The 22,806-nt window shown below is 34.1% G+C and overlaps 1 protein-coding gene across 3 annotated transcripts in view; it reads right to left on the reverse strand.

Moving 5' to 3' along the window:
- Positions 1-22,806, reverse strand: part of Klhl13 (kelch like family member 13) — a 172,072-nt gene that overhangs the window by 109,461 nt on the left and 39,805 nt on the right. For 2 of the 3 annotated variants that reach the window (XM_047535775.1, XM_047535771.1), the window contains exon 2: positions 1,397-1,470. The exons of the other annotated variant lie outside the window; for it this stretch is intronic. In XM_047535775.1, the coding sequence (XP_047391731.1) occupies positions 1,397-1,446 (50 nt within the window). In that variant the 5' untranslated portion in view covers positions 1,447-1,470. The remainder of the gene's footprint in view (positions 1-1,396; positions 1,471-22,806) is intronic. 3 annotated transcript variants of the gene reach the window in all.

The raw sequence follows: 22,806 nt of genomic DNA on the forward strand, positions 1-22,806 counted from the left end.
GGTGATTTTGTCATTGTATGCACAACATAGTTTGTATTTACACAAAACTAGCTGCTGTAGGTCAGTTGACATAGCCTCTAGATGCAATCAAGACACAGGGTAAACAAAATATGTATGAGTCTGCTGACAGCATAACACAACATACTATTTTACAGTACACTTTAAATATAAGGAGTACTACATACAGTACATACATACATAAACCATGGTATATGACAATTATCAAGTATCGTATACCATGCATAATTGTATGTGCTGTGTTTCTATACAACAGGCAGAATAATTGGTTTATTTAAACCAGCATCACCAAACACATGAGCAATGCATTGCTCTATGATGTTAGGACAGCTACATCATTAGATGATAGGAAGTTTTAGCTCCATTAAAATTTCAAGGAACTTCTGTCATATAGGCAGTCTGTTGATGGAAATGTCATTATGTGGTACATGACTGAACTATATATTTAAATAATTTAAATCCCACATTTACATTTCAATAATACTAGCACTTATATACCACTTACTCTCTCATGCACTCTCTATGTGCGCACGTACACACACACACAAACCCCAAGTTAATTTTCACAGTAGTCTTGAAATGCAGGTACTATTATTGACCCCACTTCACAGATGAGGAATTTGAGGTACAGAACATTAAGAAACTTCCTGAACCTACATTGCTCATAAGCATCAGAGCCAGAACACAGACAATTCAACCATACTATTTTAAATAGCGCACCCAAACTGTACAATCTGCTACCAGGAATAAGAGAAATTTCTCCACTTCTACAAAACAAGGTTGTGTTTTTTTAAAGAATATACTAGACCAACCAACAAGATACATATAAATAACCCAATAAAAGGAAGAAAAGATTGCAAAGAAATAATTTTAGAAAGTAGACACTGAACATTTTATCTGAATGATTGTGTTTCTTGAAACCATGAATTTAAAATTCTAAATTGACATAGGAAGCTCTAAATGTCTCATAGTAATTCTATGGGACATGCTTAACTGGATTTTTAGTAACAAAAATGTACAAGCAATCATAAGGCAATCCTATTTTTAAAATAGGTTGTGGAGACATTTCTTAAGTTATAGATACCTATAGTTATTCACACATATGCTCTTAAAACTAAAAGTTCACATCAATATCTCCACTGACAGTATTCCAGGTGTTCACAATTTATACCAATTGTGTTTTATAGTTATATTCTCTATTTTTCATTAACTCAGGACATAGTCACTAACATCCCCTTTATTCCATTTGTTTATTACTCAGTCATGCTTTACTCATTCATAGTAAATGTTTCTTATTCTATCCTAGGCATTTAACAAATATTGAGTATAGGTAGGACAGACATTATATAAATAAGGTAATTTGTTTCCATAAATATACCGGTTATGAAGTATTGCAGCAACCATTTCCCCTCTATGCAGATGATCCATCACCTCTAAAGGTTGGAAAATGACCTGTTCAGAAGGAAAAGAAGCCAATATTTATTATGAGAGTCAATATTATGTCTTCGAAAATTGTACTACTTTTGTAGTTTTTGTATATCTCATGGTTAAAGGCAAAATGTATGTCCAATACCTAATGCTCATATTACATCTTAAAAAAATTAAGAAACTCACTCCATCAGAATGGCAATTACAAAGTAGAATACAAGTAAAAATAAATGTTGGCAAGGATATGGGGAAAAGGGTCACTCACATATTGCTGGTGGGACTGCAAATGGGTGCAACCACTCTGAAAAGCAGTATGGTGATTCCTTAGAAAACTTGGAATGGAACCACCATTTGACCCAATTATCCCACTTTTCAGTTTATACTCAAAGAACTTAAAATCAGCATACTACAGTAATGCAGTCACATTAATGTTTATAGCAGATCAATCACAATAGCTAAACTATGGAACCAACCTAGTTGCCCTTCAGCAGATGAATGGATAAAGAAAATGTGGTATATATACACAATGGAATATTGCTCAGCCATAAAGAAAAATGAAATTATGGCATTTTCCAGTAAATGGATGGAACTAAGTAAAATAAGTAAAATAAGCCAACCCCCCTCCCAAAAAAAAGGCAGAATATTCTCCCTGATTATGTGGATGCTAACACACAAAAATGGAGGGGGAGGGAAGAATAGAAGTTCACTGAATTAGAAAAAGGGGAATGAAGAGAAGGAAGGGGATGGGAATAGGAAAGGTTGTAGAATGAATTGGACATAACTTTCCTATGCTCATATAATGAATACATGACAGTGTAACTCCACACCATATAAACCATAAAAATGGAACCAAATTGGAATGGGTTGCACTTCTTTTATGTATAATCTGTCAAAATACACCCTACTGTCATGTATATCTAAAACCAACAAATTTTAAAAAGACACAGAAACGTACAATTATAACAATTAGAAGCTTCTTTTGCTAAAAGCACTATTTATTAGGCCTACAGATGCCCAATAGATAAATAAAAGCAGGAAAAAATGTTTAAAAAAAAAGAAACTGAATCTTTTTAAGAAGCAAAATAGTCTATATATGATTCACTCAATTGTGAATCATTAATAGAACTGACTAAATTTCATGTAAAGTCATTAATTAACATGTATCCATGGAAATTCAACCGAGTATACAGAAAGTTAGATTAAACAAAAAAAACAGAGGCCAGAGGAATCTGGGAAGCTGGATTAGACAAAAGAAGTTAGCGGCAAAGTGTTGAGGCAAATAATTGTCAAGTAGATACAAAAACAACACTAATTCCCTTGTTACCAAAGGGACATGGGGGGGTCTGAGAAGCCCAAAAGTGGAAGCCACAATTTAAAAAGAAGCTGCACAAAATACAGGCTAGAAAGTGGTAATATTTTAAAACCTTAAAGACATAAATTAGTTGGAATGTTGTTTTTCTTGGCATGCACAGAATTGGTGGTTGTTTTTATGGGGAAAGCAGGTGAGTTTGGGTAAGCTGAACTATATCAAATAGATTTCTTTCTAGCAATGCCAATAAATTACATCACAAAGGTAAATTAAATTTTATATATTTATTCTATTTATTTCAAGTATACTTGGAAAAAATGTATATTTTGCTTAACTATTCCTTGTAAATAAAATCAACTTCTATTGCTAAGATAAAAATATATTAAATCCAATTTATTTCATTCATAAAACTTTATTATAAAGCTGTTCAGACTTCAAATATTTAAGTAAGACAGGAGAATTCTTCATTATCCCCAGCCCTCTTCCAGCCCTTACTTTTTTTTTTTTTTTTTTTTTTTTTGCGGTGCTGGGGATTGAACCCAGGGCCTTGTGCTCGCAAGGCAAGCACTCTACCAACTGAGCTATATCCCCAGCCCACCCAGTCCTTACTTTAAGGGAAAAATTAAAAGGAGAACAAATATTCTATTTCTCGCATCTTCATCACTCTAAAAAGGAAAAATATTCAATTACAATACAGAGCTCATGTTTACTTGTGCTATCATATCTGATTATAATCCTGTTATTATAAGAAATCAGGTAGCCCACATAAAATGAAAAATATTAAAGCATCTTGAAATTAACTAACCTTTCTAAAAAGGCTAAAGTTATGAGAGAATTTTGACATGGTGAGAACTTCTTGTTTAGTCTTCACACTTTTCTAGGAAACATTGCAAAGGGGAAAATCTACTATATCTAGATTACTACTAGGAATCTAGTAGTGTGAAATTAAGTAATTCATGCCCTGTTTCACTAACTGAATCTAGCATGAAATATATATTCCCAAAATTAGCCATGCAAACTTTCTCTTAATCCCTGCTATGGTTTGTGTCTGTCTAAAAGTGTTATGGTGGAAATTTGATCCCCAATGTGGCAATGATGGAAGTTGGGGTCTAATGGGAGATATTGGGTCAAGGGGACATGGTACCACCCTCATGAATGGATTAATATAAGTATTGCAAGAGTGGGTTCCTTATCAAAGGACAAGTTTGTCCATTTTTTACACATATGTGTTCTCACTCGTGTTTGCTCCCTCTCTCTCTCCCTCCTTCCCTCCCTCTCTCTTTCTCTGCCCTTCCATGATCTGCCAAAGGATGATGCAGTAAGAATGCCCTTATCAGATGTTGGCACATTGATCTTCTTTCTGCCTACTGAACTATGAGGAATAAATTTATTTCTTTATAAATTGGCCGGTCTCAGGTATTCTCTTATAGCAGCACAAAATTGGTGTTTGAGGGGAAAAAAATCCCAGCATATGAGAATGGGCCACCAAAGGCAGAAGTTGCTATAAAACCAAAGAAAGACACAGGATTGCACCAGGTTCAATTTTTGGGAACTTACAGACAGAAGCATGTCTTAGGCAGCAGCAAGACTGTTGGATCCCCATACCTAAAAGTAGGAGGAAGGGGTTTATATGCTAAGTTAGACAAAGGTGAGCCATATCCAACTGGAATGCTTCTGGCCTTCCTCTAAAACTGTTAACATGATATTAACATGTTCAACATCAATTATGAAATAGTCCCAGCATCAGTGGCCAGCACAATTTACTTAGCTAACTATGTTGACTCCTTTTGTCCTGTAGGGCTTGGGATGTATGTCTGGGTCACCTAGCATGCAAAATGGCAATTACAACTAAGATGGATGTAGTCATGTCAAACTGGATCCCTAAAACAGACTAATATACCCCTATTGCACCTGAAATCTCCAAGTCTTGAGCTGTTCCACTAAAAATTTCCAGATAGCAAAACTTCTCATCTCCTAAACAGCACAACATGGGACTGCAACCACCTACTATGAAGACTACCAACAAATAAAACATATTTTCAATCTCATGACATATTCCTATCTCCCATAGAGTTGGTGACCCCAAGTTTTGAGGTATTAAGAATTTTATTGGAAGAATTAGTTGGTTTTCTTATAATTTCATGTGAAAGAAGATACTGGAATTGTAACTTCTTTGCTCTAAGTAAAAATCAGACTCAACTTTACATTACTCAATGCTTCTACATCTGTTCTTTTTGTGTTCATGAGTTTTTCCATTTCCTTATTCTCATTTTAATGGAATTAAGAATGGAATGGAAGTAAACACATGTAAACAAATTTAAATGGGATTTAACTAAAACCAATTTAAAGCCAGATTATTAAATGTATGCATAGATTTATATAAAATAAATACATCTACGCCATTAAATAGATTCATCAAATATATAGATAGATATAGATATTTGAAAATTAATACTGGCTTCAATATGGGGTGGATCAGAAAGAGATAGAAGTATGGACATCAGTTAAGAAATTACTTCCGTGGTCAAGGCATGAGCTAAGAACCCAGACAAGGGCTATGGGACAGCCAAAGGAGAATTAGTATTTACTGACTGAAAGATCACTGACATATATTAACAGGGTTAAGGGAACTTTAAAGATAAAATCATAAAATCTATTTAGGTAACGGGGAAGATATCAAGTAACATACTGTACAGAGGAAGGAAAAATATTGAAAGAAGAATAAAATTTGATGTATTTATCTAACAAAAGACACACTAGACAGTCAAGTGATGAGATTGGGAAGTATTAACAAGAGTGGTTTTCCCTGAGAAGGCAGAATCCCAACGAAATAGAGGAAGACAAGCTAGCAAGAAAGAGGCAGGGAGAACAGGTAATGGGTAAACTAAGGGAACTGTGAGATAAAAGTTAAAGATGAGTAGTTTGAAATTATTCAACATTTTCAAGTTTAGCTAAGACTAAGTAAAATACAGCTACTTGATCCGACAATTATAAATGAGTAGTGGCCTTTTTAAAAGAGTAGTTTCAGTATCAATAGGAAGGAAACACAATACAGTGTTTTGAAAAAAAATCATAAATTCTTTCAACATCTTGTAAGAAACTCAAATACAGAGAATTTATGGTAAGTATGGACCCTCAAATGACTAAGTGAAAAAATGATTAAATAAAATATTGGGGGAAAATTGGATAACTTTTGTTTGGTTTTGTTTTTGTTTTTGTTTGTTTCTTTGGTTTTTAAAACAGGATTTTTATTTTTAAAGGCATAAGATTATACATTACTTTCCTTCTCACCCTAGAACAAATTCCTAAAGGATCTTTGATTTAAAGGTTAAAAATATGAATCTGAAAGAATACCAAAAGAAAACTCAAATGAAATTTTTTAAACTTATACAGTAGAAAAAGCTAACCAGCACTCCAAAACCAGAAATCTTAAAGACTGTTAAATTTGATTACAGAAAATTTAAGTGTCTATACTTCAAAAATATCAAAGTCCAAAAAAAGATAAACTAGGAAATAATATTCAAAATACACATTACTAACAACAAAAGGCTAATATTTTTAATTTATACACAAATTTTTCAATAAAAACAATAAAAGTGACCACATAATATAAACAAGAAGCACATAAATGAAATACAAATAATTTCAAAATAAACAAATCCTATTTAAATGGAGGTACTGTATTCACCTATGAAACACACATACATACACACAAAGTCTGTTTATATCTTTTATTTGTGAGAGGAAATACAGGTGTGTGGAAAATGTTTATTTTCATTCTATATTTTTCTGTTCAAATTATTTTGAAATTAAAAAAAAATAAAGAGGATCTGGTAGAAGAAACAAGGAGTGGCCATGCGAGAGGAAACCTAGGAAAGTGTGGTAATCTAGAAGACAAAATAAAGTGTTATATGAAGAAGGAGTAAATGAATGTGTCAGATGGTGCTAAGAGATTAAGAATTGAGAAAAGACAACTCAGTGTGGTTACATGGGGACCACTAGAGATCTTGCTAAAGTGGGTTCTGTGGAATGACAGAGACGAAGATGCCTAAGGTTTGTTCAAGAATGAATTAGAGGGAAGGAGGGAAACAGTACATACAACTCTAACAAGAAGCCAATTGAAAAAAAACAAAGTCTGAATGCTCTCTCTGATATGTGGATGCTGACTCACAATAGGTCAAGGGAGGGTCCACCAGGTTGTATGGGGGGGGCAATTGGGGGAAGTGAGGAGGATGGGAATGAGAAAGGCAGTAGAATGAATTGGACTTAACTTTCCTATGTTCATATATAAATACACCACAGTGAAACGCCACATCATGTACAACCACAAGAATGGGATCCTAATTAGAATAAGTTATATTCACTATATGTATAATATGTCAAAACACATTCTACTATCAAGTATAACTAAAAGGAACAAATTTTAAAAAGAAAAAAGAAGTTTTCTTTTATAAAGAACAGAGAAATGGGTGGTAGTTGGAATGAAATATAAGGTAGAAGTAATTAACATTTTAATTGATTCATAATGGGAGATCTGGAACAAGTATATTTAAAAAGCATGACATTAAATAAAATGTAAACTAAAGAGTACAATAGCATTTACATACATTTCAAAAGCACATAATCCTCCCTCCCTCTCTCTCTCATAATCCTCATTTTCCCCTCTAAACACATATAAGTGCATTGTATGTATGTGCATATCCAATTGTAGGAAAATATATCTATAAAGAACAAATAAAAATAAATAAATAAATAGAGTCATGGGAATGATAAACGCCAAGTTTGGGATAGTAGTTGCCTCAAGAAAGAAGGGAGGAGAATTCAGTTGTGAAGGGAACTTCACCTGTATCTTTTTTGTTAAGGATCTGAAATTTTAAAAATGGCAAAAAGATAACATTTTACATGGCTAAGTGATAGCTACACAGATCTTTGTTATATTGGTCTCTGTACTTTTCTGTATGTTGGAAATATTTTATTACAAAAGAAAAAGTAGAAACAATCTCTACCCTAAAGTAGGGATTATGTAGGTAAGCAGACGAGACATGATACATACAGGCCAGCAAATTTTAAAAAGAGTTTTCCAGGCTGGGGAGATAGCTCAGTCGGTAGAGTGCTTGCATTGCAAGCACAAGTCCCTGAGTTCGATCCCCAGCACCACAAAAAAAAAAAAAAAAAAAAAAAAGAGTTTTCAGTGAAAAAACGACAGGACAAAAGTATAACCTGGCAGCATTGTAATTAAAAAGACACACTTCTCCCTGGCCATGATACCCTCATGAATAAAGGGAAATTAATCATTACTCAGAGCACACACCTGACAAAGACCTAATTGTGGTTTTGCCCTCAAAATAGTCTACTTAACTCACCAGAAATAAAACTGACAAAACTGCTTCTGATAGTTGGATATCTCGCATAAGTTCAAGTAATTTTACTCATAAGAATTTCAGTAATTCACCAATTTGATATTTGTCAAGCACCTATCTTATATATTATTTCAAATTGTGATTCCAGTTTATGATTTAACATTTAATTAAAACTTACTGTATCACTCTTTCCTACTCTAAGAACCAATAGCTTTGAAAGTAATGAGGTTTGAGATATCAGTAACCTATTTAATACCACATAAGTTATGACCTGCTTATGAACCAATGTTATATAAAATAAATTTTAGGGTTTCTATAATAGTCTCTCTTCAAATAAAATTTTGATAAGTACTATGATAAGAAAAGAAAACTGACAGAAAGAATTAGTGAAAAATGCTAAGCACTACAAAATCGAAAAACTGCAATAACCAGAAAAATTGCACATAATTGCACTCCTCCATGTCAAGTTATATATAACAGCATCACTAAAAATTCAAAATCATCTTGAAATCACAAAACCAGAAGTTTAAGAAACAGAATTGTGTTCTTTGGGGTTCATTAGACAAATGTTGGTTTTTTTTTTTAATGTCACAGAGTGTTATAGAATCATTTAGCTTACATTTCCCTACCCAATGTGGCACTGAGGCAGGCTTACCCTAAAACATCAAAACACTAATCGTTGCACTGGGTAGTGATTTTTCCCTGGAGTAAATCTAAAGATGAATACAGTCATGTGGTATACTCCAATATAGGCACCCTAACTAAATGTGTAACACTATAAAATTCAACAGTTGCCCTATACTGAATAGTGCACCTGAAGTTGGTTTCAAACTACTTCTTTTAAGCAAATGATCAGCCTGCTTGATAACCAGCATCTTTTTTTTACACTGTGCATTTTGACTCACTGTGCACAAATGGGGTACAACTTTTCATTTCTATGGTTCTGCACAATGTAGATTCACACCACTCATGTAATCATACATGTACATAATGTCTGTCTCATTCCATCATCTTTCATACCCCCTCCCTCTCATTTTCCTCTACGTAATCTAAAGTTCCTCCATTCTTCTCTCACCCTCCACCCTCCCACCCCCATTATGTTTCATCATCCACTTATCGGGGAAAAGATTTGGCCTTTGTTTTTATGGAATTGGTTTATATCACTTAGCATGATATTCTCCAATTCCATCCATTTATCTGCAAATGCCATAATATTATGCTTCTTTATGGTTGAATAATAAAGCACAAGAAATAAAAGCAACAATCAATAAATGGGATAAATTCAAACTAAAAAGTTTTTTCTCAGCAGAGGAAACAATAATGTGAAAAGAGAGCCTACAGAGTGGGATAAAATCTTTTCCACATGTACTTCAGATAAAGCACTAATCTCCAAAATTTATAAAGAACTTAAAAAACTTTACACCAAAAATACAAACAACCCAATCAATAAATGGGCCAAGGAACTGGAAGACACTTTATAGAAGATATACAGGCGATTAATAAATATATGAAAATGTGTTCAACATCTCTAGTAATTAGAGAAAATGCAACTCTAAGATTTTATCTCCAATTAGAATGGTTATTATCAAGAACACGAACAATAATAGATGTTGGCGCAGATGTGGGGAAGAAGGCACACTTGTACATTACTGGAGGAGTTGCAAATTGGTGCAGCCACTCTGGAAAGCAGTGCGGAGATTCCTTAGAAAACTTGGAATGGACCTACCATTTGACCCAGCTATCCCACTCCTCGGCCTATACCCAAAGGACTTAAAATCAGCGTACTACAGAGATACAGTCACATCAATGTTTATAGCAGCTTAATTCACAATAGCTAGATTGTGAAACCAACCTAGATGCCCTTCAAGAGATGAATGGATAAAGAAACTGTGGTAACCAGCATCTTATACTCCTACTAGTAGGTCCAGAGAAGTACAATAACAGCTACTTCTAGGCCTAAACCCCCACCAAAACCACTGGACTCCCATGTTCCATAAGATTCTCACTTTCCTTGGTGGAGTTCCAGAGTGACTGACATACATTTTTCAGTACTTTCCATTTTCTGGCTACAGTCACTGAAGTAATCTGCCTGTCATATTCACGTAGTCACTACCACCCTGCAATAGAGATACTGCTATAAACACACACCATATACATGCTGTTCCACCGCCTTTGCAGTACTATCACTCCATGTTTCTCAACAAGATCCCTCAGTAGTTCCCCTCATGTTGTCACTCAAAATAGGAATTAGGAATGCTTCTGGAGTATATTATTGGCTCATGGCATTGTTTGGGTCATCATTGCACTTGGTCTTTTTTACTGATGTTGAAATCATTGCCCTTGTATTAATGTAATTTTATCTGATTTTCTAATAGTTCCTGCTCCCTTATGTTAGGACTAAACTTCATCTAAGGCTTATTGAGTGTCAAAAGCAGGCATAGCTGACTTCATTTACTGCACTTTCATAATGCTAGAACTCTTATTTACCTATATAAGTGGCACTGTACTGACTCTTTTAATCCTTTTATTAACATTTTTCTCTCCTTCCCCCCATCTCTTCCCCATTCACCTAATTAAGGAATTAAGAAAATAAGAGAGTGTGCATGTCATGTGATTTCTCTCCCTATATTACTCTTGGAAGTTAGCAATTTGTTCCAGCCTATTCAGTCAGTGTTCATTCTACATAATCCAGAGTCCTATTACATGCACATCTTGCAAGAAAACAAGATGTGAGAAATTAAAATATAGGTAACAGAATAAAAATTATTTGTATCACTGGTCCACAAAGTTAGGCATACATCAGAATCCCTGGGAGTGCTACAACACAGAGTGCTATACAGAGTTTCTCATTCACTTAGTGTGGGTTGGGTCCAGAGAAGAAGCATTTTTTTCTGTTACTTTATTCTATTAAATAATAAATAACAAAATGCTCATTCTAACATTTCCCTTCAATTTGGTATTAACTAAGACTTTATGCCATTCTTTCCTTTTAATTTTTAAATTTTTAAAATTTGTTCTAATTAGTTATACATGACAGTAGAATGCATTCAGACACACTGTACACAAATGGAGCACAACTTCTCCTTCCTCTGGCTGAACATGGTTCAGAGTCACACTGATAGTGTAATCATACATGTATATAGGGTAATAATGTCCATCTCATTCCACTGTCCTTCCCACCCCCACACTCTCTCCTCTCCCCTTACTCTCCTCTGCAGAATCCAAAGTACCTTAATTCTCCACCCCCCAATATTTGGTCTTTGGTTTGTTGGGTTTGGCTTATTTCACAGCATAATATTCTCTAGCTCCATTCATTTACTGGAAAATGCCATAATTTCATTTTTCTTTAAGGCTGAATAATATTCCATTGTGTATATGTACCACATTTTCTTTATCTATTCATCTATTGAAAGGCATCTAGGTTGGTTCCATAGTTTAGCTATTGGAAATTAAGCTGCTATAAACATTGATATGGCTGCGTCACTGTAGTATGCAGATTTTAAGTCCTTTGGGTATAAACTGAGGAGTGGGATAACTGGGTGAAATGGTGGTTCCATTCCAAGTTTTTTGAGGAATCTCCATACTGTTTTCCAGAGTGGTTGCACCAATATGCACTCCCACGAGCAATGTATGAGTTACTGTACCTTTTTCCCCACATCCTCGCCAACACTTATTGTTGCTTGTATTCTTGATAATTGCCATTCTGACTGGAGTGAGATGAAATCTTAGTTTTGATTTGTATTTCTCTAATCACTAGAGATGATGAATATTTTTTCATATGTTTGTTGATCAATTGTATTTCTTGTTCTGTGAAGTGTCTGTTCAGTTCCTTAGCCCATTTATTGATTGGGTTATTTGGTTTTTGTTTTAAGTAGTTTTTTGAGTTCTTTATATATCCTGGAAATTAGTGCTCTATCTGAGGTGCATGTAGAACTCCCTTCACGTTATTGATTGTTTCCTTTGCTGAAAAGAAGCTTTTTAGTTTGAGTCCATTCCATTTACTGATTCTCAATTTTTCTTCTTGCACTTCAGAAGTCTGGTTCAGGAAAACAGTTCCTAAGCTGACATAGTGGAGATCTGGTTCCACTTTTTCTTATATTAAGTGCAGGGTCTCTATTCTAGTGCCTATGTCTTTAATCAACTTTGAGTCGATTTTTGTGCAGGGTGAGAGATAGAGGTTTAATTTCATTTTGTTACATATGGATTTCTAGTTTTCCCAGCACCATCTGTTGAATAGGCTATCTTTTCTCCAATGTATGTTTTTGGCGACTTTGTCTAGTATGAGATAACTGCATTTATGTGGGTTCATCTGTGTCGTCTAGAGAATAAGCATTTCTAACAAGTTCCCAAAGGATATTTATCCTGCACCATCATGCATGGCAGTCCAGAAACTAATGATTTAGAGTTAATATTATAGTTCTTACAGAAAGTATAATTGAATCAACTGAAAAACTTACAAAGTGAGTGGCCCACTATAAAAATATCAACTCCATGTAGACAATGTCTTGTATTCCACCAATATTGTGACGTAATCCCAGCAGCTCAGGAAGCTGAGACAGGAGGATCACGAGTTCAAAGCCATCCTCAGCCACTTAGTGAGGCCCTTAGCAACTCAGCAAAACCCTGTCTCTAAAATTAAAAATAAGGGAAAAAAAAAGGACTGGGGATGTGGCTCGATGGTAAAGCACCACTGGGTCCAATCCTTGGCCCAACCCCCCTCCAAAATCATAAAGACGTAAATTTCCAATAAAATTAATATGGTATATGAATTCAATGCAATTCCAACCAACTTCACAAAAGGGTCAGAATTGGGGAGGGGTGAATATTTTGTATGCTGAATATCTAGTTCATTGAGAAAAGTGAACACATAAAATTGCTCACAAATTTTGAAAAATAAAAGTAAGTGGGAAATTTTTCAATCGCTATTAATACATACTATAAAGGTACAGTAACTATAACAGTGTATTCCTAGTGTGGCAACAGAGTTCTTAATAAATATATCCAAATACAGATAGTTGAAATCAGTAGGGATAAATATAAACTCAAAAAACAGTTTAGCAGAAACTGGTTATGTTAGGGGGTGGTTAAAATCCTAACTGTGCCACACATACACATTAGAGATAGATTAGATATCTGTATAAAATCAGGTGGAATTGATAAAGTACTAGAAAATAAAGAAGAACATTTTTTTTCATGGTGCTGGGGATTGAACCCAGGGCCTTGTGCATGCTAGGCAAGTACTCTACCAACTGAGATATATCCCCAGCCCAATAAGAATATTTTAATGGGAAACAAATAAAATCTTTCTAAGGTCTAACACAAACCTCAAAGGCCATAAGGAAAAATGGTTTATAATTTTGCTGGTTTAAAATAAAGGTTATAATTCTATTTGGTACAAAACACCATAAACATACTAGATAAAGGAAAAGAGGCAAGGAGACCTGAAATACAAAGTATTCCTTAAAAAAATTAAACATTAATAACAAAGTATGAGAATCCCAGTGAGAAAGCATTTCAACAGGCCTTTCATAGAAGAATGACAACAAAGAATAAGCATTAAAATGTTCAACCTCAATTGTGTGTGTGTGAAAAGTGAAAAGAAAATCACAGCCATACTAAAGACACATTAGTGGCACCTGTTATTATTCTTTTTAACATTTTTATATTCAAAATAAAATAAGTCACCTCTCAGGTCCTACTTACCATGCAGAATACTTTTCTGCCACAGAAAACACAGCAAACAAGAGAAAGAAAATAAATGAGAAAAAAAGGAAAGAGCGTATAGAAAAATGGTAAGCTGAAATCAGTAGAGATACTCAGGGAAGATAATAATAATTTGGTGAGCATTTTATAGATAAAGGAAACTAAGCGGGTTTATGTATTAAAGCTTCCAATTTGGGGTGATTAAGCGAGCAGGTGCAGGTTGTTTTTTTCCTTCATCTCCATGCTAGCAGGTCATAATTCAATTTGTCCTCCATGTTCTAAAGGGTAAAATTCTTAAGTGGTTTTATGTTACAGTAATCACCTTATGAAAAACCTGTTCATTCAATCAAAATGAGATTCATAAGCTATCTTAAAACAAAAATGTCTACATCTCTAATATAATGGAATATTACCAAGTTCCAAGTCATTCTTGAATTCTAAATGCAAGCCAGTATTTTTATAACATGATATTCTTCAAGTGTAATAAAAGTAAAAAATTAAATAACTTCCTTTTCTGCACACAAGAGGCCTCGAATCTGAAGGATTCTAGTTTTTTACTTAATGTATAGATAAAATCTAAAGTTCATCCTCTAAACACTAAGCCACATCTAAGCAAGAGAAATACATAAAAAATATTTCTTTACCATTGACTATGGCAGTTATTCAGAAAAGAAAAAATATCATTCCCCCAAACAACTTAGATCAATATGAATGAAGAACCCTCTTTAGGGTATCCTGGAATTTATATACCACAATCAATTTAGGTGAGAATGTGAGTTTAATTTTAAACTGACTTTTTAAGGGTTTATCATATTCTTCAACATTACACTAAAAGATAAAGAATTTACTTTTAAAACTATCTAATACTGAAAAAAAGATCTAATATTGCCTAACATCTCTTTCAGTCATAATTCGCATGACCTAATTAGAGATAGCAATTAAAACCTGTTTTGACCTGGTATGGTGACACATACCTGTATTCCCAGCTACTAGGGTGGCTGAGACAAGAGAATCACTTGAGTACAGGAATTCTAGGACAACACAGGCAATACAGCTCACTCTCGTGTGCTCGCGTGCTCTCGCTTTCTCTCTCTCTCTCTCTCTCTCTCTCTCAATTAGGTTTTATTCAAAGCCAAAACCTTCATAGTTTCAAAAGTTCCATCTCAGAAAAGCTTTGGAATGAGGAAAGCTTTTGAAGGGGGAAGGTATGCATTAGGACAAAAACCAGAATTTCACAGGTTTAGAACAGGATTCACTTCAGAGTCATCATGGCCCAGAGGAATTTCACAGGTTTTGAGTCCCTGGAACCTTCCTTATCACACCAAAAGGAACTGAGACTTTCTGGGGTTAACATCTGTATCTTCCTAATTTCTGTGGGGGATGTCCCCCAATTCATCTGGCTTCCATGTCATCTGACTGGTGAACATAGACATCAGATGTTTATTCTGGAAGGAGGCAAATTCTGAAATAACTAAAAGCTAAGCCTAAGGGAAGGACTTTAATGTTAGTTTGTTTAAGGATTCTCTTTCCATGACCTCTCAGCTGTTTGTCTTTTTGGTGGGGTTTAACAAGTGACTCCACATTATTTTCCACTCTGTCTCTGAAAGGTGTCCTCTGAAGATTCTGTTGCTTATTTGCCAAAGCATCTTGGCTTCCACATTGCAAGTACTTTGACCCTTTCTTTCATTTGAGTCATCCCACGTCAACTGGGATGTGACAGTTAAGTCAGTGATAGAAGACCACTCTTTAGCCAATTTTACCCAACAGATTTTTAGAAACATGAATTCTTAGGCCAGAAAAACACAAAACACTTAATAAGAGCAAGGCAATCCCATCTTTATGTAAGATTTGAACTAATAAACACAATCTCTTTCATTTTATCATCTTTACCCAAAGGAAAGCAAATTGTCTGTATCAAGGTTAATCATGATCTGGGTAGAAAGCATCTTTAGAATCTAGATACATTTTATAAAACTGTAAAAAAAAATTTGACAAGAATGAATGTTATTCCATCAAGTAAGAACATGCATATGCACTTAAATGTACTTTGTAAACTAAGTACAACACAATGTAAACAGTTTGAGAAACACGTTTTTAAAATAGTCATTCTTACACATATATGATAATAAAAACTTTAAATTTATCTTTTTTTTTTTTTTTTTTTTGGGTGCTGGGGATCGAACCCAGGGCCTTGTGCTTACAAGGCAAGCACTCTACCTACTGAGCTATCTCCCCAGCCCCCTAAATTTATCTTGAGATGGCAGATGAACAGAGAAAGGTTGCCCCTTATTTACTACAGATTAAGTCTCACATTATGTAAAATAATAACTACAAACAATAGAGAAGGCATTATCACTAGAGAAAACAGTAGCTTAATAATAATTGTGATTGTGTTAACAATCACAATTAATAGTAGTATATATAAAATGTCAGATTTTTAAAGCTTTAGAGCATTTGTGTCAATAAAATGTATGACATAATTGTAAAAAGTTTAGTTACAAACCAAGAGATTTTAGAACAACTGAAGATTTAAATAAATCTTAAAACTTGCAAAACTTAATTTTCTTTTAAATGTTAAAAGCACAATAAAACCAGCAGGAACCATAAGAAATTATCTTTTTTAAAGAGTAACATAAAATCTTTATGTATCACTTATTGATGACCAATTATTTTATCCAGTTACAAAACAATACAAAATTATCTTAATAAAACATAAAATCTTTGTTCTTTAGGCCAGTTCTTTGTAAACTTTATTGAGTGTGATCCAATTACTGCCAAACTGTTGGATCCTTATTTACAAATGCATTTTAAAAGTTACTTTAAATCTTTTAGAATTTAATAAGCATTACTAGGCTTTTGACAAAATGGCATAAAAATCTAACATTTCAAGAAGGCAGTGAAGCACCTTGCTGATTAGAAAAATAAAACTCAGCTTGTGCAGAAAATGTAGAACCATAAATGGAAATTACTAGAGTTGTTCTATAAGCAACACTATATATACTCATTTTAAACTCCATGTGAGCAGAGCAACTAAAGTTAGTTTACAGAGAATTGTAAACATGCTTTTAATCTGCTTTTACTAAGGCTTATTAACATCAATTTTACTCTGTTGATGGGATTGTAAACTACCACAATTTTATTTTTAACAATCACAAATTTAGGGCCTAAATGTCAACATGAACCTTTTCTAACAAGGAAGCTGTAAAATTAAATGAAGTAAACTATTTTTATAGCATTTAAGGTAAATGAAGGTATAGACAGACCGATAGTTAATTTCACAAAGTACTGCTAGGATTTTTCAATCAATTAAAAACAAAAATAAGAACAAAAATTCCACAATTTTACCTCATTATCAAATGAAGTCAGTCCACAAATCAGAAACATAAATTGCACACAGATTATTAGCATTTTAAATCATTTGTTATTTTTGTTGACTGGAACAAGGAAAGTATAGGCTCATTTGTGAATTTTCAAATTTATTGAATAATTAATATTTTAGATGACCCATGAATGTCACATATAGATGAAAGCCTAAGATTTCTAGCTCTGAACTAAAGTTTCCTTGTATAATCAAAACTATTTAAAAAACTACATTTTTAAGAATCAAAAATGTCTGTCATATATATTTATTCCCTGACTTTAGTAGCTATCTTTAGATATTATTCATGGAAATCAGTTAACATTTTAAGTTTTGGTTTGGGGTTCTTTTGCCAAAAAGGTCTGAAGAGATTGCTTCATATAGAAAACATTGAACACTGTATCTTGAAAATTTAGAAAAAAATATCCTATAACTTAATTAGTTAGCTGGCCAGAAAAATGAATTACTAGATTTTAAAAACATTACAGACAAGTTTACCTTACTTATTATGGATTTACTAAAATCATAGGAATCAAAAAGGCATTTGGGATAATTTTCTGTATGCAATTCAGTACCATGCACTCAATATATAAGCATGTATACATATAGCTATATAAAAGAAAATTTTTAAAAACTGAGTCAGTATTTGCTAGCTTTAAAAGTCATACTTTTGACCTGATATTGAATGTGGTCTGTGAAGTTCTAAATTTGCATTTCCAGGATCCCGTTTGTTTAAAAACAACAAAAAACCACATCTGTTAATAGTTCATGTATCAGAAAGCAGCATTCCAGGTATAAATCTTTCCAACATAAATGTCTGTATTACTAATCAGGTCACCCTCCTTTTATTATGCAAGGGATTCAAGGGAGTACAAGCACACAGGTCTGGATAAAGCTAACAGTTGTTCTTGGTCCATAACAAATAATCTTTGCAAATTTATCAAAATGAAAGATGGCAGGAAGGGAAGTACAGGTAGCTCTGTCTTTCACATAGTCTTTTACAGCCGAAGTAAATTTAGCCCCAGAGTTTGTCAATGAATCAAAACAAATTAAATCAAGTAATCTTTTATGGTTTGCTGTATCATTTGATCTAAAGCCAAGGTTTTAACTGAACAAAGGCCTGCTAGTTGGATCATGGCATCTTACTTCATAAATTATCCTCACCGCCATGATGAATGAATGTATGGACTGTGATTTACAGATTTGGTTCCTGTAGAACAGAAATAGAGCATAAAGGCAATGTGGAAGCTAACCCACAATAATGTGGAGGGGAGGGGAGGAAAAGAATAGAAATTCAGTAGATTAGACAATGGGGAGAAGGAAGAATAGGAAAAGAAAAGACAGTGGAATGAATCTGACATAATTTTCCCATGTACATATATGAAAAAAACACAGTGAATCCCATGATCATGTGCAACCATAAGAATGGGATCCTAACTGAAATAAGATATATTCCATACTTGTATAATTATATCAAAATGAATTCTGCTGTCATGTATATCTAAAAGGAACCAAAAATTTTAAAAAGACATTTACAAAACAATCCGAACTATAATTGTCCCCAAAGTCTTCTACAACCTCAGGGTTGAGACTGGTGCTCAAAAATTTAATGAGTGGAGATAACAAGATGGCAGCTCAGAGGAATCTACAGTGCTACAGCAGTTTTCCAAGACTGAATTAAATCAGCAGTTCTGCAGCATCAATCTGAGGTAGAGAAAATGGGTGAGGGAAGCAGGGTGGTAACTCAGTAAACTAGTATTCGGGAAAAAAACAAAAGTATTGGTTCCTAGAATAAAGCATTAATAAGGGCAACAGACTGAGACAGTGACCTGCATGCTGTGGCTAAGTGGAGGAGTGGAAGCAATCCCTCTTCAAGAATAAAGACACTTTCCCACCAAGTTCAGGAAAAATAGATACTAATCAACATATCCACAATTGGAGCAGATCATAAACTCAAAAAACCTGGGCTGTGCTTAATGGGGAGAAAGCCTGGAGGCCCTCCCTGGAGAGAGAACCAGTAACCCCCAACAGTTACCTGACTTCCTAGCAGAGGTGATCTGAGCTGATGCACTGAGAAGACTTTGAACTCCTGTAGTTTTACCACTGTTTTTCAGAGATCACTTTTTCCCTTTGGTCTGGTACTTGATATACTTGCTTTTTGAATATTCAAGACCAAACAACCCTTAGGCAAGTACTTTTCATTGGATCACTGAGGCCCAAACTTAGCTCCATTCTGAGCACAAGAGACTTTGACCCCACTAGTGCTCTCAGAGTGAGGAAGAACAAAGGCTACTTCCTTAGGAATTTGACAGACTGATCTGTGAGATAAAGACAGAGCGCAGGGATCTGGATCTGAGTCAATCAGAGGAAAGTCCCAGAAGTACCCCTGCAAGCTTAGCACATGTTGACAGGGATTCTGAATGAGAAGCTCAGGTGAAGGATTTGGTCAATTCCTCCAACAGACTCCATTCTCATCCTAGGACAAACAACAAAGCCATTTTGAAAGACAAAAGCAATTTACCACACCCCCTCCAGAACAGGTGGTCAGGCAAGGAGGGGGTCTAATTCTGCATACAGACTTACCTAACAAGTTTAGCTGGCCTGGGGCAGAGCTGAAATGAAAGGAGATTTACATTTAAAGTCTTCCTCACAGCTGGTACTTTCTAAAAGTTGAAATGTCAAACACAAAAGACTATTTTAAAAACTTCTGCAACAATTAATCTGAACCTCTAAGTACTAATTAACACATTAACTGAATGATATTAATGACAAACTAGTCTGTCCTATATACAACTACTCCACATCTTCAGTGACCACTTTACTCTTCCTACTTTAACCCATTTCCCCTCTCTCCTTCTCTTCCTTCCATTTTCTTTTTTTCTTTTCCCTTTTTGTCCTTTTCATTCTCTATTTTCTTTGGTTTTATCCCATTTTCAAGTTCATTTAGTATATAATTATTAGTGTATAACCCTTTCAGCCTGTGTTACATTACTTCTCACTCATGTTCCTCTTAAGTTAATAGAATTATAAAAATCTTTATTAATTACATGTGTAGTATATATTGATATATGATTTACTTTTAAACTAGTACTGTTACTTGTGACACTCCTTTCAAAGAGGCATTGGAGGTTGAGATTAACACCTGAATTACACTGAGCTTATATATCAAGGTTAAAATATACTGACAGCACAGGACAGTGTTTAGAACTTCCCTCTTTTGAAGTGTCCTGAGACTGACACTTGAATAGTCCCTTTTCTTTAGACTACAGAAAGGGGGTCAGCAAGCCAACTGAGGAACTTTGAAACCCTGAACAGACAGGGACCCACTCTCACATTACCAACAGGAGCAAGAGTTCAGAGTCACTTGGATCCAATCCTTTAGGAACTCTAGCAAGGACAAACAACAGTTTTCTTTTAAAATCTTTTATGGAAGTGGTTAAAATTATGAAATAAAAAAGGCAGGGAGAGTAAAAAGGGGGGAAAGATATTTGAAAATTTTTCTCCTCACAATATATGCAGGGAAAGGAATTACAATATGTTGTACTTACAGTATGTTGGCATGGATAAGCTCATGGCCATCCTAGGTTTCTGCTCTATTAAGACGTAGTAATCTTTATGGTCTCTCTTTGAAGCAGAAAGGGGTAAGCTACCTCCAATAACAAATGAGGGAAATGAGTAAAAATCTTTAGCGAATGATTTTAAAAGGCAGAGACAAAGGCTACTTCCTCTGCCATCACAATGTACATAACCATGAATTGTCCAATCACATAGGCATTAAGTCACCACCCAGTATTTCACTTTTCATTCCCAGACTATACAGGAAATTCTAAAGTTTCATTTATACTAGAAATTCTCTTAGAAGTCCAATAAGATCTTGTTGTATCTACAAGGCCATTCATTACAGCCTTATTTGCAAAGGAGAAGCAGTTCATCATAGAGGACCAGTTGAATAAACTACAATACATACACACAAGGTAGTACTAAACATCTCTAAAGCAGAATGAGAAAAATCTCCAAAATTTTCTGAAGAAAAAAATCTCAGTGGAAAATAGTACATACAGTATGCTATCATTTATTTTAAAAAGGACAAGAGGGACAGTAATCTTTAAGAGAAAGGGAAAGGGGTAGTAATTTGACTTCTTTGAATAAATAAATCATCTTTTGTAGATTTGACTTTGGAACTATGTAAAAAATATAATAGCTAATTCAAAATCAAAATTAAATTTAAAACCCAATTGTAAAACTTGAAAGTAAAGTTAAATAAATGGACTCCACTCTATATACTGTTAGTGATACTTAACACTGAATTATATTTCAAATTATCTCAAAACAGCAATTGAACTATATATTTCTAATAAGGTACACCTTAAGGAAAAAAAAGTTAAATGCACAAATATTAAGTTGCTTTTAGTAATCATGTTGGTGTTAGCACTGTTGGTATTATTATAAGGTTGTTGTGTATGTATGATAAACAAAATAATAATTATGAATCTTTGGATTTATTGAAAGAAGATAATGATTAAATATCAATGAAGTTAATTTAAAACACTGTAGCCTTAAATTTGAAGTGGAATTGTCAATAAGAACTTTTTTTCCTTGTGTTGCTAGGGATCAAAAAGGGGCTTCACACACGCTGGGCAAGTGCTCTACCATTGAGCTATAAACCCAGCCCTACCCCCAATAAGAATTTTTGATATATTTTATCTTAAAAGATATGTAGATGTGTAACAGGAAAAATCTTTAATAACAAGCAATAGTAACACCTATATTATGACATGTAAACACCCCCACCCCAGAAAATGAAGGACTCTTTTCTAAATGGTTGACTATGGGGTCTGGAGAAGAAAAAGTGCAAGATGAGGCTGAAATATCTTGTCATACCAGAAAGTGAGGAAGTCATCAAAGACTGCTACGGCCATGTGACACTGAAGTCAACTTATATAAGCTTCTGTTGGCCAAATATGGAATAATTTTGGCATCAATAAGGAGAGTAACTCAATAGATTGAAACACACCAGAAATGCTTAAATGTGTGAGTTCATAGTGATGTTAGAATTTATGATTGATCATCTTTGAAGGGCACTAAAGAATCAACTCATTCCTTTAGAAATGGGTATATAAAGGGAAAGAATCAAGTATTTATCCTGCCTTTTCCATATGATTTTTACCTTAGGATAAGTTTACTATAATAGAAGTGTAAAAGGTTGGGAAACATTGATGAGAATATCAAAATCAGGCCAGAGGAGGTGTGGAGCATCAACCAAAGTATGGAAGATAAAAAGGGAAGTGGAAAGCATGGTTGCAAGGAAAACTGTTTGTAGGCTCTCATAGTAGTCTATATAAATTTATATATTCATATAGTATATATAAATTTACACATATATTAAATTTATATATATACATTAAACAATATAATGGTATTTGTCCTACTTAGTTCCATGTTCTCTATTCATTCACCTAATAAATGCAGTGACAACAGTGACAGTATCAACAGCAACAATAAAACAAGGTAACACTGCTTTGAATATGGTGAAACATGAGACTGAAATAATACAAAAACAGCATGTCCAACTTAAGCTATTATAGAAAATATTACTTCCTCAATTTATAATGTACCAACAGCTGCTATGT

The sequence above is a fragment of the Sciurus carolinensis genome, chromosome X (assembly GCF_902686445.1).
Source record: "Sciurus carolinensis chromosome X, mSciCar1.2, whole genome shotgun sequence".
In the NCBI taxonomy this organism is placed as follows: domain Eukaryota; kingdom Metazoa; phylum Chordata; class Mammalia; order Rodentia; family Sciuridae; genus Sciurus; species Sciurus carolinensis.